The sequence below is a fragment of the Lissotriton helveticus genome, chromosome 8 (assembly GCF_964261635.1).
Source record: "Lissotriton helveticus chromosome 8, aLisHel1.1, whole genome shotgun sequence".
Classification (NCBI taxonomy): Eukaryota; Metazoa; Chordata; class Amphibia; order Caudata; family Salamandridae; genus Lissotriton; species Lissotriton helveticus.
The window spans coordinates 252,827,732-252,846,209 of record NC_136069.1 but is presented as its reverse complement, the minus strand read 5'-3'; the positions used below and the strand labels follow the sequence as shown (position 1 = coordinate 252,846,209).

The window sequence follows — 18,478 nt, the reverse complement described above, 5'->3', positions numbered from 1 at the left end:
CTGTGGCCGGGGCGCCGGACGATCAGTGCACTTTTGCTCGGCGGGCACACCGGACCGCGGTGAGGGGTGTGGACTGGGAGGAGGTCCCCGCAGGCGCCTGCATGTTTTCTGGCTGACCGACGGACCCCCAGGACTTGGGTCGCCTCCAGTGGATCCTGGGGCGGGGAGGGTGACCTCTATTGACGCGAGGGCCCAGCCACATTGGTCCAGCACCTTCATCTGACCTCTGGGCGTGTGGTGGTCTGCTGCTGCTCCACCGGAGAGTGAGTCGCATCTGAGAGTGCGCAGGGCCGCAGACCGTACAGGCGGACGGGGGGACACTTATCATTTGTGACCACGTCCACAGTGAGGAATACTCCTGGGCCGCCGGTTCCCCTACAATCGATATTCGTACCCTGCGCACGGTATGACGAGAGGGGGCAACAGCGGAGGCACTTCGAAGCAGGGCCCGATGGATAAATTTGCGGGGTGCTAGGGCTTCTGGAGGTCATCAGGGCTCTGGACCAGATAATGCAGCGCTGATGGCGGCAATAACGCAATCGAGGGACATGCTAGACGCGAAAATCGGAGCGGTCGGAGCTGATGTGACCCTGCTCCGGCAGGATCTTCGCAATGCGGTCGCCCGCATCACCGAAACAGAAACCAGGATCACGGAGGTTGAAGACGACGTGGTGATTCTAAAAAAGAAAGTTGCCGCCATGGAAGGGATCCAAAAGGAACTTGCGCTGCGGGTGGAAGAGGCGGAAGGGCGGGCCAGACGAAACAACCTGCGTTTTGTGGGCTTTCCGGAGGACTGCGAGAAGGGAAACATGGAGGCCTTCCTGACCCAGTGGCTGGAGGGATGGCTCCCCCCGGACTCCCTATCGTGCTGCTTTGTTGTGGAGCGGGCGCATCGTGCACTTCTTCCCAAGCCACCCACAGGGGCTCGTCCCCGCTCGGTGATTGCCAAGCTGCTCAATTATCATGACAGGGACGTTATCCTGCGACAAGCTCGCGCCAAGGACCCCCTAATGTTTGAAAACCACAAAATCCTCGTATTCCCGGACTACACCAAACTGGTCCAGCAGCAGAGACAGTCGTTCACTGCGGCAAAAGCACGCCTGCGAGAGCTTAAAATTCCGTATGCTCTGCTATTCCCGGCCCGCCTGCGGGTGGTCTTTCAATCTCGCACCCAGTTTTTCAATTCTCCGGAGTAAGTATTTGAGTGGACGGACGAAACGGTGCGAGTCAAGGTGAATACCCCCCCGAGGAGGAGCTCGGACTCGTCGTCCACGTCGGGCCCCCAAAGGCGCCTAGAAGATCACGTAGCAGAAGCAACTGGAGGTCGCGCTCCCAGAAGCGCCCGCCTCCCCGAGACGAGACGGCCGAAGAAGCGGAGGAGACAGACTATTCCCCCTTGAAATCTTGAGACCCTCTCTCGCATTGACAATGGTTCTGGTAGTAGGCTTGAAGGGTCGTTGAAGCGCCTTGACGGCTGGAGAAGAGCTGGCGCTGTTCCTGGACATGCCACTTGCTAATTGACTGCATGAATACCTGTTAATGGGTGGATCATGGGTCGGGAGACGCTCGCATGAGAGCGGGCCTACTCCCGGAGTTCGTCCCCACGTGTTGGGTGGGGGGTTGTTTGATACCTGGTGGGTAGTTGGGTGGGATCCATTGGCGTAGTGGGTCTTGGGCCTCCCGTTGGAGGGTTGAGATCGCCTGCACCGCGACAGGTACTTCAATGTTGCTGAGGTATGGGGTGGGGGGTTGGAGGGGGGGTCGTTGGTATAGTTTGGGGCAGGGGGGGGTAAGCAGGGAGGGGCGGGGGTTTGGGGGATCGGGGGAATGTTGGGGTGGGGAGTTGGGACTAGCTCACGCACGGTGTTTGCAGGAACCTGGAGGCTGATTTGTATGCGTGTGTGGCCTCTGAGGCCCGACAATTTGAGATTCTGGTCAATTGATGGCGGCTGATGGACAGGGGGCAGACCTCACGCGAGCCTCTTTACGCATTTTGAGCTGGAATGTGAGAGGGATGCTCGACAAACTTAAACGAGGTGGGGTTTTACGACTGGGGAAGAATGGAAAAGCGGATGTTTTACTACTACAAGAGACGCACCTTATGGGCACTAAAGTCCTTAGCCTACGTAGATACGGGTATGAACAGGTGTTCCATGCTGGGTTTGCGAGGGGGTCCAGAGGAGTTGCAATTTTGATACATCGTAGGGTCCCATATACACACGACACACAATGGCTAGATGTGCATGGGAGGTTCGCCTTTATCAAGGGGAGGCCGGGGAATGAGCCCATAGTTTTTGGCAGTGTGTATGCTCCACCCCCGCTGCAAGAAGCTCTGATAGAACGACTGTTTGATGTATGGGCTGAAGTCCCACATGTGTTGACGATAGTAGGTGGTGATTGGAACGACGTGATGGATGGGAGACTGGACCGTTGTAGGCCTGGGGGGGTCAGCTGTCTGATGCCACTACAAAATTGAGCAGAATGGTGCGGGGGATGGGATGGATTGACACCTGGCGATACCAACATGCATGTAGTCGCGAATTTACATTTGTCTCTGCAGTCCATAAATCCTTCTCTCGCCTAGATTACCTGTTCGTCCCGCAGCCCTGGATAGGGAGGGTCGACTCTACCTACATACTTCCTAGGGGTCTGTCAGACCATTCCCCGATTAAGTTGACGCTAAGCCTCAGTGCGAGGCGACAACCGTTTCGCTGGCGTCTTTCCACATGGCACTTGCAGCGCGACGATTATCAGTCACACATGAGGGAGGCCATAGCGCATTACTGGACGGAGAATGAGGGCCCGGATGTGGATGCCATGACCCTGTGGGAGGCCCTGAAACCAGTGCTTCGGGGCGTGGACATCGCGTGGTGCGCTGCGAATCGAAAGGCCCGTATGCTGGCTATAACGGAAGCGGCAGACCAGGTGCAAAGCCAAGAGGCGGAATGCACGTCGGGGGGGAGTGGAAACGCAGTAGAGAAGTTGCTATACCTTCAGCGGTCTTACACCTCCTTATTGCTGGACGAGGCTCGACAGGTCTGGCTCGCTACACAGAGCAGAATTTATCAATGGGGGGACAAATCTAGCACAATGCTTTATAGGTTATGTCAGGGTACTTATCAGGCCCAGTCCCTGCCGGGACTCCGAGATGCTACGGGTGACCCTATCATAGCCCCCGAGGCCCTGGCCCAGACATTTGCTCAATATTATGCAACACAATACGCCCCCCAGGAATCCCTCCCGGCGGAAGAGATCGACAAATTCCTAGCGGACCTTCCGCCCCGGGCGCTCCCGGATGACGCTCGAGACCGCCTGGATCTCCCGCTGTCAGCTGAGGAACTGGGAGACGCTCTGGGTGAACTGAATGCAGGCAAGGCCCCTGGGCCCAACGGTTTCCCCTGTGAATTTATGAAGGTGTTCCATCTCCAATTGGGGATGCGCTATAGGAAGGCCCTGGAGGCGGCTAGGGACCGTGGAGGACTGCCGGCGGACTGGCGGCACGCTGAGATCGTGGTTTTTTGCAAGCCAGGAAGGCCCCAGGATCGCTCGGAGTCCTATCGTCCGATTTCGTTGCTGAATTTTGAGGCGAAAATACTGGCAAAGGCCTTGGCGAACCGTCTTCTCCCTTATATTACGGACCTAGTCCATCCAGACCAGGCAGGCTTCATGCCCCACAGGGCAACGAGACATAACGTACGGCGCGCGCACCTGGTAGTGGAGGCAGTGCGGGCGGCGGGCATCCCCGCAGCCCTCCTGCTAGCGGATATAGATAGAGCATTCGATTCCCTGAGTTGGCCGTACCTTCGAGCGCTCCTTCTTCGGCTCAATCTGGGCCCGCGCTTTTTGTCCTACATTCACTTACTATATACGGACCTGACAGAGGCGGTGAGGGTAGCGGGGGCGGTCTCCGGCTCGTTCCGTATAGGTCGAGGCACCCGGCAGGGATGCCCTCTTTCACCTTACCTGTTTGCCTTGGCAATGGAGCCGCTGGCGGCTTGGGTGAGGATAGACGCCCAACTGCGAGGAGTGGAATGAGTGGGGGGCCCGTCCGACAGAATCGCGCTTTATGCCGACGACGTGCTTTTCTTTCTTACGGACCTCAATAAATTGGGGCCAAGGGTCCTTGATATAATGCGCATCTTTGGTGAGATATCCGGCCTCACGCTCAATGTGCAGAAATCGAAATTGTGGGTCCTGGGCGATGGGGGAGCCTTGGGTCCATGGGCCTCGGCCCCTCAGGAAGCGGCGGGAGGCCTTAAATATTTAGGTGTATTTGTAACAGATGTGCCGGGAGTCTCGTGGTCCCGCAATATAGTACCGGTTTGGGACAGGATACGGTCGGATATGCAGATGTGGTCCAGGATGCCGTTGAATGTTTATGGCCGATCGGCGATTTTTAAGATGGTAGCTCTGCCCGGTATTTTGTACCAATTACAGAATCACCCATACCCTGTTCCGGCGCAGTGGTTTCGGCAGGTGAACTCTGCCTTGGGTCAGTTCCTGTGGACTGGGGGAGCAGTGAGAGTGGCGCTCCGCACCTGCTTCCTCTCGACCTATTGTGGGGGGCTGGCTACATCTGATGTCCAGTCCTATTATCAAGTGTCACACCTGCTAGTTCTCAACGAATGGTGGTACGGGGACCGAGGCGACCCGGCCTATGCCCTAGAGAGGTATATGATGGACCCGGACACGCTCCATACTATTTTGTACTCTGCAAGTATCCGGAAAAGACTCCCGATGGTCACTCAGGTAGTCTTCAAAGTGTGGCGTGACGCTCTCCGCCGCATGGGATGGTGGAACAGGCTGACGGGGGAAACCCCGCTGTGGCACAACGGGAGGTTACCGGATTTAGCATCCCTACGGGGCTTCGAAGGCTGGGACGCTATTGGCATCTCGGCGCTGGGCTACGTTATGAAAGGCTCGGTCCTCAAGTCCTTTCAGGTATTGCGGGATGAATACGACATGCCCCAATCCCAATTCTTCAGGTATTTACAGCTCCGACGCGCCCTAACCCCCGCAATAGCGGACTTAACGTCCTTGCCGGAATTCAGCCCCCTGGAGGCTAAGATATTTATGGGGGAATTGGAAACGAAGAACATTTCAACCATATATCAAACATTGGTTACCCACTGTTCCCCTTCTCTTGATAAACTGCGGGCGGTCTGGGAGGGAGAACTGGGGGATTTGGAAGAAGAGGACTGGAGAGAAGCTCTGGAGGCCCCTAGGGAAGCAGCGATAGCGGTGCGCTTGTGCTTCATCCAATTTAAATACCTGCATAGGGCGTATTACACGAGGGAACGACTGTGGAAGGCGGGGCTGATAGCCTCCCCAGATTGCCTGAGGTGTGGAGGTGCGATAGGCTCCTTCTTACATACAGTATGGGGTTGTGTGGGGCTACAGAGATTCTGGACCGGATTGTGGGACTGTCTGGAGGAAGTGTTGGCTTGGGAACTCCCTCGCACACCGAAGCTGGGCCTCCTTCACGTTATGGAACAAGTGGGGGGAAATATACACAAACGCCATTTGCTTCTCCTGGGCCTCACAGTGGCCAAAAGGGATGTAGCCCAAGCCTGGAAGGCCCCCAAAGCTCCATTGGTGGGGGTGTGGAAAAGGGGCATGGATTTTAACATGGGACTAGAACGCCCGGTATTTGAGGCCAGGGGCTGCCCCAGAAAACATTACCGGATCTGGAAGAGATGGGCGGACTACAGGGGCCTTTTACTGGACCCTCCAGCGCCGCGAGCCGCCGATATGGACCACATTCATACTGCCCCTGGGTGAACAGAAGCACACGCTGTTATTATGATGGTTAGGCTCCTGTATCTGGACAATGTTGACACCGTGCAGGGTGGGGGGTGGGAACTGGGTTGGAACGTGGGGGGGTGAAAATAGGGGAATGTTGATTGAATATCTTAAACCTTATCACTTTTGTCTGCACACTGTCTTCCTGCTACTATGGGAGCAGTGTTCCCTTTTGTTTTCTGTCAACTGCCAAAATCCAAAAAAAATTTGTTCTGAAAAAATAAAAACATTTCAATATCAGCAAGAGCCATTACAGTAGAAGAAGCACCCTCTGTTAATTCCTTATAATAAACTGTAGGGTTTTTCCTAGGGTTGGGCAGAGTAGTCTTAAGGGCTAGAACCTCACTCCTTTTCCACGGAGTATAGACCCATTGTTCCTGAAAATGAGTGATATTACCGCGCTGATCCGTTAACTCTGATATTTCTGGATGATATATTGGATGAACCTCGCGCATAAGGAACTGAATAATTGTAGTGGGTCTCTTACTCATACAATCGAACTCTGTAAGAAAAGAGTAGTAGCAATATTTGCAAGCACCTGACCTGGAGCTAAATCAGCGACACAAACACGATCCTTAATATCTAATAACACTTGTGGGGCCTCCATCTTAATGTGTGCGTGCCAAAGGCCAATCAATGTATTGGACATGTGTCGATGAACCTGCTGATGTAGGAAAGTCTCAAACTCACGCACAGCCTGCCAAATATCCTAATTATCAGAAACCGGATTACTAGCCCACTTCATAGCCTGCCTTGCTAATACATTTCTATCATCCTCACCTGCTCCAGAATGCACCAACTGACCCATTTGTTCCCTAAATTTCGCCCAATCCCAGTCCTCAAACCCTCGTACTGGCGTGTCCGCATCCAAAAATGTTAGAGGGTGAGTAACTATAGAAGGAGAAGCGGCAGAGGTAGTAGGTACAACTGTAGTTAACGCCTGTACCGTAGGGTAGAGAGCAGGGAATACAGGAATTGAAACAGTAGATGTACTAGAAGTCACAGTCATCAAAGATGGCAAAGACAAAGAAAGAGCAGGGGGTGCTGTAGCCAAAGCTGGGGAAACAGCAGCTGTAGACACTGGAACAACCAAAGCAGATGATACAGGCTTCTGTGACTGCAAAGGAACAGTTGGGTATATCCTCTGAGGGGCATAGGGTGGCGGGGGTCAAGTATCTAACAACTCCTCTAAAAAAGTATAATTTTCCTCTCTGGCCAAATAAGACTTATCAATGTGCAACTGAAACCTCCTATTTTCGCATTCAACTCCGGTCTCATGTTTTTCGCTATCATATGCTACAGCTTTCTGTGTCAATCTTTGCATTCTCCCTTTCCGTGCATCTCTTTCCATCTTTAACCGCCTCTGCCTAGCCTCCTTTTGCCAAGGTGGGAGAGAATCAAACATCGACTGCCTACTTCGTCTCTTAAACAGCTGTTCCTGTAAGAACCCAATCTTTTGTTCATCAAAAGTTCCCGTCCCTGCAACTCAGCATTGTCCCTCGTATATTTGAGCCATAATGTACTAAACATATTAGGGCCAAGGCCATGTTTCACCAACATATCAAAATTAGGGCTGCCCTCAATAGGTGCCGGCTGAGCTTCCTCTAACCAGGCATCTTCAGAACAACAACGGCAACACAAATTCCAAAGTTTGCTTAGGCCAGACAAATAACAAAATTGTTAGTTTTACCTGGCAAAGTATTTGCACATACTTTTCAACAAGACAGTCCTTAGACCGTACCAAACTCAAACCACAATGGTACCATATTCACAAAGAACCAAAACAAGCTCACCTGCTATCAGTGGTGCAAACAAACCAGTTCTCTACTGCCAACTCTTCAGACCAAACAGTCAGATCCAAGGGTTTCGCCGTTCAGGACTCCAGTCAGGATGACCACTGAGCGAGGCACTGTCCGGCAGGACAGAAGCAGTAGCTGCGAGTAACAAAATCTCTTCTTGCAGGGATCCCTTAGCCGTCAGTCCAACCCGACGATGTCCTCGGCCTCCCCTCCGTCTACGGAAAGGGGATGGATCAAGCACCCGAAAGAGTCCCTGTTCGGGCACCAACTGAAGGAAGTAACTCGTTTAGGGTCACCCTAGTCACTAATGACAACCTCTCAGTCGGTCAGACAGTAGAGAATACAAACCAGTAACTGTTTATTTATGTGCACTCGGAGTGGAGCCCCATCTGTACAGTCGCAAGGAGTGCTACAGAGTGGACTGAAGTCAACAAGCTTAAAGATACATTATGTACGTTTCATAGCCAGGCAAGAACACGCCCACAGTGGAATTTTACAGGCAGCTGCAGCTAAACAGCGAAATACAGAAAAAACGGTTTCAGCATTCATATCTTAAAAAAAGAAACATGCCACTAGACATGGGGAAGAGAGCCTCTATCTAGTGAGAAAGGTATGCGCTAATAAGAACAGTGTATTCATTACTGAAATAAATCAGGAATGAAAAAACGAAACTCTACGGGAAGTGTTTCTCGGAATCAGACCAAATCAGTTTTGAGCAGTCTAAAATGGCGCCTGCAAAGAAAATGGCGCAGCGAATACTATCTTACATAGGGCAATGCTTAAGCATAAACATATTTGTTTTAACATATTGGATCCTGGTAAGTATTTTATTCCCAATGAGTTGGTAGTAACTGAGCTCTGTACATCAGGTTCTCCATTGGTCTGTTGGTTATGAGCCAAAGTGACAATGCTGCGTTGCCAAAAGTTTTTATGGACCTGCAGTGCAAGGTGCTAATGGAAATCTTGGTGGCCGCCCTTGATACAGGAGACTGGAGTAACTCTTCCTCCTCTCATTCTTAGGCCCGTCCTCAAAGTAGCCATCTTTGGGCCTTCTTGGTCATTTCAGGCTTCCTCCATGGGTAGAGGACTATGTCAGGTAAGAAAATGATAGCGTACTGAATCGGAAATTACTCTGTAGGAGAGTTCCTTTTGCACGAGTATTGCAAATTTAAAAAAGGATAGGTAACCTGCCAAATGACTGTCAGTGCTTTAATGAAGCTAAAGAATAGATGACGATCTAATTTGAGTGCAGTGTCTCAGGGATATTGGTGAAAGCAAGGAGCTATAAGGTGCTTGCAAATAGGCACTCTGCTATCCCCGTTTCAATAAACCTAAAGTAAATAAGACACTTACTACAGTTTGTTCCCCTCCTTCTGAAGAGGTCCAAAGAATGCAGGTTTTTTGAGTCACCAGATCAGATGGACTAGGTTCAAGGTTGGAGGCTTTCAGGCCTAGTTGTTCTTTGGTTGTGTCTGTACTTCTGGTTGGGTGCAACATTTTCATTTCAGCTCACAGCTTTTCTGCTGGTATTCTGGTGATGTTGGCTTTATTAGGGACGACACAACCAGGGACTACTCTACCTCTATTTTCACAGGAAGGAAGAAAATGGGCAGTTTAATGTTAACCGTCTGAGCAGTATCTGGTATACGAGACATCAGGGGGTCAGATTAGTTGTTGTGTTCTCTTGGTTGTCGGTAGCAGTATCCTCCTAATTATTGCTTTAACAGGTCCCCAAGTGTAAGGTGCAAATTAATGTCAACCTGTGTACATGAAACCAGTTAAGACGTGATGATCATGAGTGAGGAGGTATAGGTCAATTCACTTCCTCCTTTGAAGTCATCTACTTCACCATTATCTACATTCTTCATGTCATGACTGTAGAGCTCTCCTTTGTCTAGCAGTAAAGAAAACCTGCTTCCCATTGTCCATGTTTGGAAACCCCTTCATTAACTCTCCCACAATAGTGGTAACATTTAGTGGTGTGAGGGGTGGCCAGGCAGAACATATTTTAAAAACCTGATAGATAAAACTGTCCAGCAGATGAGTGGCTGGCTTTTGTGCACTGATGGGTGTTTCAAGTTGGCCATTGTGTTTTACTATAAATAGTTTCTCAGGGTTCTAGCGCTTAATCAGAGACATTTTGGAAGTGTTGGGCAAGGTTTGAATGCCTTGTGTGGCACTAAAATGCCAGCTGTAGTCTTTGTGCATGACTAGCTGTGGAAATCAATGGACTGTTGGGAGGATTTACCACAGGACTGGAGACCATATACGTACAAGTCAGAATAATTCAGGAGTCTAAAAATACATATTTTTATTAATTGATTCATTGACATTTATTCTGCACTTCAGCACCTGAAATAGTATTAGTGGAATTTCCTTTTACCTTTCGCCAAAAGTGACCTTCGGCTAAATCTTCTGGTACATGTCCTCTTACAGAATGAACGCAGGTAGAATACTTGTTCAGTCTTTATCTGGAAAATAATTTAGACTAGATCCCTCCTGTGAGATTCTGTTCTTTCATTTGAAAAGAAATGCACTGGGATCAGATTCAGAAATAAAAATACTTTGTCTTTTTCCGTCTTGTATACTTCTTCCCGTGATTGGAGTTGCTGCTAATGCTGTTGTATCACACAAATCGATTTCCATTGATATTGTTCAGTTTTGCTGGGTCCTGCATCCATGAAGGTGGACTATGACCCAGAAACGAAAATAGGATTGACTGTGTGACTTGTCTCCATGGCATGCTCCCTCTCTATTTCCCCGTGTATCTTAAGTTCAAGCATGTCTTTTCACTCTCCTGCAGGAACAATGCTGCGGAAAAGTGCAGTCAGTGAACTAACCCGCTGTAAAAATGGAGTGGTTTAATATCTGCATACCTAGGCAGCCTTATGTCTCTAAGCTGACTGCACTATTCTTCTGGGACTCTAGTTTTCTGTCTATCTAACTTTTAATAAATCAATATCTTGTCCCCCTTTCTCTCTCCTCTCTTTGTCTTTTTGTTACCACCTTCATCCATAACCTTATCTCAGATATTACATATCTCCCTTCTTTACTCGGTGCTTCTTCCTACTTGTATTGCCCCTTGAACCTCAATACTTTACCCTTTGCCTCATCCATCTATTCTTTCCATGGCCCACGTGACGATCTATTTCTATCTTTCCGTTATTAGTTAGTTAAAAGTACAGCCTAACAGTTATTAATGTCCTTGCTATAGGACCTCTTATTTTTTCTGCCTGGCATTACAATGTAAAATGCTTTGAGTAAAACATTATAGGGCTGAACTGGAATAAATGTGTGACTCCTCACTATCCAAGATGATTTTCTGGAAATATTAGCGGCTTTCTTAACAGTCATACTTTAATGTCATTTCCTAATGCATTCCACGAACAGCTCTGATTACGAATTCTTCTAATTAGGAGTGGCAACAGTGAGAATTATACACCAGTGTTCTACTTTTCAAAATGAAATCCTTGCTCAACCTCAGTGCTTGTAATTTAGAGCACGTGCTGCCTCGTCAACATTTCTGCTGCCATTCCAAGGCAAATTTGTTTTGACATTGATAACACCACTGACAACAAGGTGTACTTGTTTATCAGTCAGTGCAGTCAGGCCACTGTCCTGCAGTCCTGGGCTGTGAGTCCCATTACTTAATTTTTAGTACCCACCTAGCATCAAATGCGTATGCTACATCTTATAACAAACGAATCAGCTCTGCTACCACACGCATGAAATAGAAACTATTTAACACAACAGTGGTCCCTAAAAGAGGATGAGCAGAGAGCAATAAATACAGACCCAATCAGTGCTGTATTAGTCCAACTTGTCCAGCCGGACAGAGGTTCAATGTTTAATTAGTCAATAATTCTATAGGTAATATGCGGACAAGGATACTGAAAGTGGGACAAAAAGCCTGTGTCCTACTACAGAAACATAGACACATACAGTTGGGGAAACATTAAGGGGGTGCTCAGGCAATGCTCACGATTTGTTTCCAAGACAAAGCATCAATAGACAAACAAATCGCAAGGGACATCTATACATAGGAAATGATATCACAGTGTATGTATGAGAAGTTTGAGGTGTCAACGGCGTTTCGATCCTAGAGAACAATACAAGTATCATCTTCAGGACATTAAATAAGCATGCCTGTTAATGCATGCTTGGAGGAATAATCTTCTTGGAGTAAGGAATATCCGTGATGGAAGTATGGCCAGCACGCGAAAGGTGACCCGCAAAGGTAATTGACAGTCCGTGGAGCACCGGGGGTCAGCGTCCGTGAATGCGGGTATTATAGCCTCATTCACAGACGCTGACCCCCCGGTTTGTTACGCTGCATCGCCCGGCTTCAGGCCACCATGCTGCTATTAAGCAAATGACTGTGGTCCACAATTGGGACGCTTATCATACGCCCTTGCTGCCCCACTTCACGAGGCGACCGATAATCTAACCCGCAACCGGCAGCCACGCCACAAACATCTTGGAACTCTCACCTGTGCTACACGGACTGTCAATTACCTTTGCGGGTCACCTTTTGCGCGCTGGCCATACTTCCATCACGGATTCCTTACTCTAAGAAGATCATTCCTCCAAGCACGTATTAACAGGCATGCTTATTTAATGTCCTGAAGATGATCCTTGCATTGTTCTCTAGGATCAAAACGCCTTTGACGCCTCAAACTTCTCATACATACACTATGATGTTATTATTTCCTATGTAGAGATGTCCCTTGCGATTTGTTTGTCTATTTATGATTTGTCTTGGAAACAAACCGTGAGCATTGCCTGAGCCCCCCCCCCTTAATGTTTGTTTCCCCAACTGTATGTCTATATGTTTCTGTAGCAGGATGCAGGCTTGTGTCCCACTTTCAGTATCCTTGTCCGCATATTACCTAAAGAATTATTGACTAATTAAACATTGAACCTCTGTCCGGCTGGACAAGTTGGACTAATACAGCACTGATTGGGTCTGCATTCATTGCTCTCTGATCATCCTCTTTCAGGGACAACTGTTGTGTTCAATATTTGTTTCCCAGGGTCCCTAGCTGACTTTAATGAAGTCACCCTTGTTGTTCAAAAGAAGAAATAGAAACTAAGCACAAGAGAACCTTAACTAAAGACCGGTTTTCCACATGCAAAAACTCCATGCCAACTGCATCATTACTGGAAGGGTAATAGTTCTTTGGGCGATAAGGACAGTAGCTTCCTTCTATTAATGTCTTCTATTCTGTTAACCTGTTAACAAGACTGCTGCTTCGATCAGAATTTCAAGGCAGATCTTTCTGCAGTGAGTGCATGTCCAGGTAGATTGCACACGTTTTTCGTTTGTATAGCAACTGGTCAAAGAACCTGTCCCTGAACGGCTGTAGACTCAATATTTAGCAATTCAGGCCCTGATAACGAGTCCGCAGGATGTAAGTGCCGGGATAACTGGAACCCAGAATGTCTCAATCCGGTCATATTCCCACACCTTCATGCTGTTGTTACAAATTGTGCTACTTGGAATGGGGAATAACTAGTTGGATCGAGGAATACCAGTGAAAATCTGCCTGTTTTCCCAAATGACGGTGCCAATTAGTCTGATATTTATCAGCTGTTCTTAGCAGGTGGTACTTTTCAGCAGTTCGGGGTAGGGGTGGAATACAGGTTAGTGGGGTGTCCGATGCTATGCTATGCAAGCTGGGGGAGCGTTTTCTGCTGACCTTTTCCGCGGGGTGGGGTGGGGGTGGGGATGGGAAGGGGGTGTTAGGTTGGCCCGGTTTGTGTCTGGGCTGTATTCCCTAACCATACTATGCTGTTTTACCAGGTACTGATCTGCGTCTAATAAAATCAGGGCTTGTATTTTTGGACATGGCAGTGCCAGAAGCATAGAACAGCTCGTAGTTCGCAGTGAGCTAACTCCAGTGCAAGTTTACCATACACAACAGTTTGTTTTAGACATTTATGGGAAGGATATCAGAATTCATTACCTGGTTCTGTTTTTTTCGAGTTTAGGTGCTCACAGGTATTTTTTAGAAAATGAGCATTTAAAAAATATATATACAGTTGTTAATGCTGCATTTACGTGGTTTAATGAAGAAAGAATGGATAGGTGCTAACGCAGTTGTGTTTACCTCCTTCAGCTTCCTCAACTCCGAGTGCAAAACCACCGCAAACAACGAAACCAGCTGCCACTACCGGCTCCATTCCTTTGGCTTCAACAACTGTGCCAAGTAGGTCATCTTGTGAGGTGAAGGTATTTAATGGATCTGCTATAACATACCAGAGATTTAAGGATTGTTTGTCCGTCATTTCACAAAATACCATGTTAGTATGACCAAAATGTACATAGGAGCACAATACAAAAACGTAGGGTTTTGCAATACTGAAACCTATATTAGTCTTGCCCAGGGTTCTCCAAAATCGGTCCTGGAGGGCCCGATCAGTGCCAGATTTTGAGCATTTCCCATTTAGATAAATGTAGTTATCTTAAAAATCTGGCATGGATCCGGCCCGACTTTGGAGAACCCTGGTCTATCCCATATTTTTGGTTGCTGGCTTTGATGTCCACATTGGGCCCCTGTCACAGTAAGGGACGTATGTGATGCTGAATACTAGGAACTTGAAAAATTGTCGGTTAACTTCCGTCCCTTCTGTGAACAGTTGTGATAACTGCCTGAGGAACAGTGTTAAGCGGTCACTTTTGTGCTTAAGACTGTTTCCATTTATATGCATTGGCGCAATTGAAATACGTCTGTTATTCTGTTTGTTTTCTGTTTCTATTTGCAAGGATTGTAGGATGTATGCAAATAAACACACATTTTAGTAGCCAAGAAGTATGAAACATTAACTAATCTTAACGTTTTCAATGCATGTTCAGCATTATACATGCACAACTTTGAGAAAGTCAAACCAACAGTCCCAATGTACATCAGATGTATTTGTTTTTTATGTAGGCTTTCCCTTTTCAGGAAATTACATGAGAAATAAAAACTCCGTTTGCGCATGAGTATCATTTGTTTTTCTTGTCTAAATAGCACTCTTCTGCCTATATTTGTCAGTCTGAATTGGATTCTACAAGACCAATACGTATCAGTTTGTTTTTAGGTCTGGTAGAGACAGATTTTTCTGTCAAATCTTTAACAATCAATCCTAATGCACAGAAAGAAAGGATCGTCCCTGCTCAGCCAATGTTTGTTGCAACCATCTTTCATATTTTGGATCAGTCCGCAATACAACGATTGGGAGATTTAACTGTCAGTCTTTTTGTTTGGAGCTTCTCCACCCTGTGGCAGTTCTGGTAATGCTATAGGTGTTCAAGTCTGCATAGGAAGGGTGGGCACCACTGGGCAGGAGAATCCGTGTAAAACCACAGCCCTTCTAGTGCCTAATGCAGGGGTGCTAAGGAAGAGGTGTAATGGCAGTGCAGCACATGTAGCTGCCTGGTGTGTGCCTGCCACTAGTCGCGCCCTGTTGTGGACCGGGGCAGGCACTCACCAAGTAGTTGTTGGTGCTTTTTGCTGGCGTGTTCTTCATGTTCCTCAAAAGCTTTAGTCCAGGCACCGACTTGATCTTGTTCTTCAGCTGCACATGCTACATATGTTCTCAATAGCTCTGGGGGATGGGGTTCCTCCTCCTCAACCCCACCACTGTCCTGGTCAGGCTTTGTACTGTGTGGTACATTGATTCGGTGGCTGCCCAAGGGACACTTATCGCAGGGCGGCATCATTAAAGACTAACTGAGGTACATGGTCCAGGTTTGACTTCCCCTGGGTCACTAGTAAGACAATGTCATTGTTGCTTGCAGTGGAGTATGATTATGATGTGAATATGCGGGAGCCTTACCGATCTCACAGGAGAGCTGGCTCTTTCACTACAGCTGAACATTTAACACCGATTTCCAGTTTTATATGTTTCACCTAGGCCTGCTGCAGAGTATTGTCTTCTGAGCAGTGACATGAGTTTCTAAGGGCAAGGCGAAGTGGGATACATTAATATATATTTTCTTGTCCGTATGCCTAAACAAACATACATCACGTACCGCTCTTATACGCGTTCCTTCATTTTTAATTATGCCTAGGGACTGCTTTTGCTGTCCACAAAATCTTATCAATACTCATAAAGACAGGATCAATGGATTAACCAGCCTCAGCCGTTGCATCTCATTTTTGACCAACCTGCATTGCAGACATTGGGAATTGTAAGTGTTCGTCATTATATATGGATTTTTGTTTTCAGTTTGCACTATACGTCTCCAAATGTTGGGCATGGGTTAAGGATATAGCAAGGTGATGCATTCAGAGCAGCAGCAGCACGCTGGGCCTTATTCCCCTCATGCCGCTCACCTCTAAGCAGATGGTACAGTGCCAAGGCCCAGCCAGTAGCCTCCGAGTAATGGCCAGGATTTTCCACCCTCTCCCAGCTCAGCATTCTCCTCCAGCAGAGTAGTCATTGGGCATTAAAATACAAGCTACCCTATATCACAGATACACATGGCTCCTTGCCATGCTCCATGAAGACACTCTACAGATGAACATGACAAACATGGAACGAGGACATCGTTCCATGCTCTGTGTTATACCTAGCTCTCTCTGCATTCGTACTTAAACACTACCATTTCTGCTCATGCAGTGAATATGTGTGCGTTCGCAAAGACACTTTCTTGTTCAGTGAGCGACTTTGACTTATTTTGCAGAGGAACTTCCTATCTGGGCATGCTCTGCTAGATATTCATGGTTTGGTCATGTTCATTGACTTGGATAGAGCTTCTGTGCCATCATTTGCTGAGGCAGGATAAGAATCAGTATCACTTTGCTCCTGATGGCCGCCTTCTTGTCCACCCATCTCTCTCCAGAGAGCCTGGTAATTAGGTATCCTGCTCCTCAGGTGAGGTCTTGGGTACTTTACTATTCACTCCATCAGGCAAGGAATCTAAATGTATGGCTGCTTGGGGAAAGAAACTTTTTCATCTGTCAGCATCTCTTTGAAATCTGTATACATTTTAGCCAGATGTACTAATGCCGTGTGGGACAAGGCCCAGTTAGTTGTCGCGCATGTAACGTACAACCTTTAAACTCTCTTAGAGATCATTCGGGTTGGACAGGATGCCTCCGGATATCTCATCAAGTCTGGCATCGATACTGCACACTCAGTGGCACACACTAAGGGGTCTGCTGTAAATCTCTGTTGCATGATTGGCTTTATATGCCTGTTTATTCTACGGCCACCCTCATAGACATTCAGTTTTATGGTACTCATGAGACAGCCCTAGGAAGATTCAAGGGCAGTAAGGATACAAGGTCTCCAAGCCTGCAACTGCGGCCTCAGAGGGATTACAGGCAGTTTCAGGGCATTTCCAAAGGCTTTAGCTTTTGCCAGCGGCAGTGTACTCAGTCTCAGCTGCAGCATCCTCAGAATCTCTTCGCCAGGCAATACAGGGGAAGATGGACAGTCTAGGGCTGAGGATCTCAACATACTGCCATCTCCTCCTCCTCCTCTCCAGCACCACTAGAAAAGCTGATCTAGTTTGCCCATACCAGAGCACCAGGAGTCTCCTTTCTGTGGTCCTGGAAGGCCATCACTACGGACTAGGGGGCCGTACTGATAGTAGAAAAGGGGTATGCCCTAAATTTCCTACAGGCTGCCCCTCCTCCTCCCAACCCCCGTCCCTCCCCAAACAACTTCCCTGTCCGAGGGTTATCCCTCCACTCTACAGCAGGAGGTGGCAACAATGCTTTTCAAGGGAGCAGCTGAGTAAGTGATAAAGCAGAATATTTGGCAGGGATGCTGTTAGTAACACTTCTGTGTTCCCAAGAAGGATTGGTGTCTGTATCCATTCCTCGACCTCGGGAACCTGAACTTTTTGTTCAGGAAAGGCGCTTCAGGAAGGTGCTGCTGGCATTGGAAATGGGAGACTGGATGGTGTTACTCTATCAGAAGGGCAAGTTTTATGTTCTGATCCTGAGGTCGCATCGAAAGTGTGGCTTCCTGGTGGTGTCAGAGCACAGTGGGGAAGGAATGGGTTTAGGCTATTTGTCCGCTACAATGTGTACTGAGGGGAGAGATTATACCCCAATGCTGGAAAGTGACAGTACAGGGTTTGACTAATGTCTAAATGACCAGGAGAAACTGTAGATGCCTCGTTTCACTCCCAGCAGAGGGAAGTAGGTCCTTGACAGCACCAGTGCAGTGGCACTGGACCCTTCCCATATTGAGTCCTAATCAGCTCAACTGACTGCAGTAGGTGAGCAGATTTATTTGACCAGATGCAAAGAATGCAACAGCTCTGTTGTTTGCACAGAGGTGCTTGGTGTCCTAAATGCATCTGACATAGAAATATAGTAGTTCTTACTGCAGTTTGGGTTTTTCAGAGGGAAAGTGGTATCATGGTTGGGAATAGTGGTGAGTGGTCAAAGGTTTAGAGTTCCTAGATTAAGGTTTCCGGAGCCGCAGTCACCTAGTGAGATTTTTCTAAAGGGCAGAACCCATTCCCGGTTGTAGCTAAGTGGAATGGAAAAACATCCCTTTCTGTATCTCAGTTTTGTCCCTTTGCCATGGTTGGGAGGCTTGTGTAAGGATTTTGGAAGTATCTGGGAACAGCCTCCAAGTTTTACTTTTCTACCAGTGGTTTTTGGACCCTTATTTTGGCGTGCTACACCTAATGGGGCCTCACCCACTGCAATGCTCTGTTAAAATGGCTTTGAACTGCAACCTCCAGTGCCCACTTTTTAAAATAAGGTGGTAAATGACTTTGAGCAGGTTGCATGTGAGCTGTGTCGCACATGCACACATGAAGGTTGATTGAGGAAGACTGTTTGACATCAGCCTGGCATTTGCGCACAGGTAGCTTTATGGTAAATTGGAACCTGTGTAAATTGTCATCATTCAGTTGGGATCTGAAA

At 47.9% G+C, this 18,478-nt stretch overlaps 1 protein-coding gene across 1 annotated transcript in view; it reads left to right on the top strand.

Moving 5' to 3' along the window:
* TMEM123 (transmembrane protein 123) overlaps positions 1-18,478 on the top strand; it is a 316,475-nt gene that overhangs the window by 229,847 nt on the left and 68,150 nt on the right. The window contains exon 4 of the mRNA XM_078657007.1: positions 13,721-13,810. Within this exon, the coding sequence (XP_078513133.1) occupies positions 13,721-13,810 (90 nt within the window). The remainder of the gene's footprint in view (positions 1-13,720; positions 13,811-18,478) is intronic.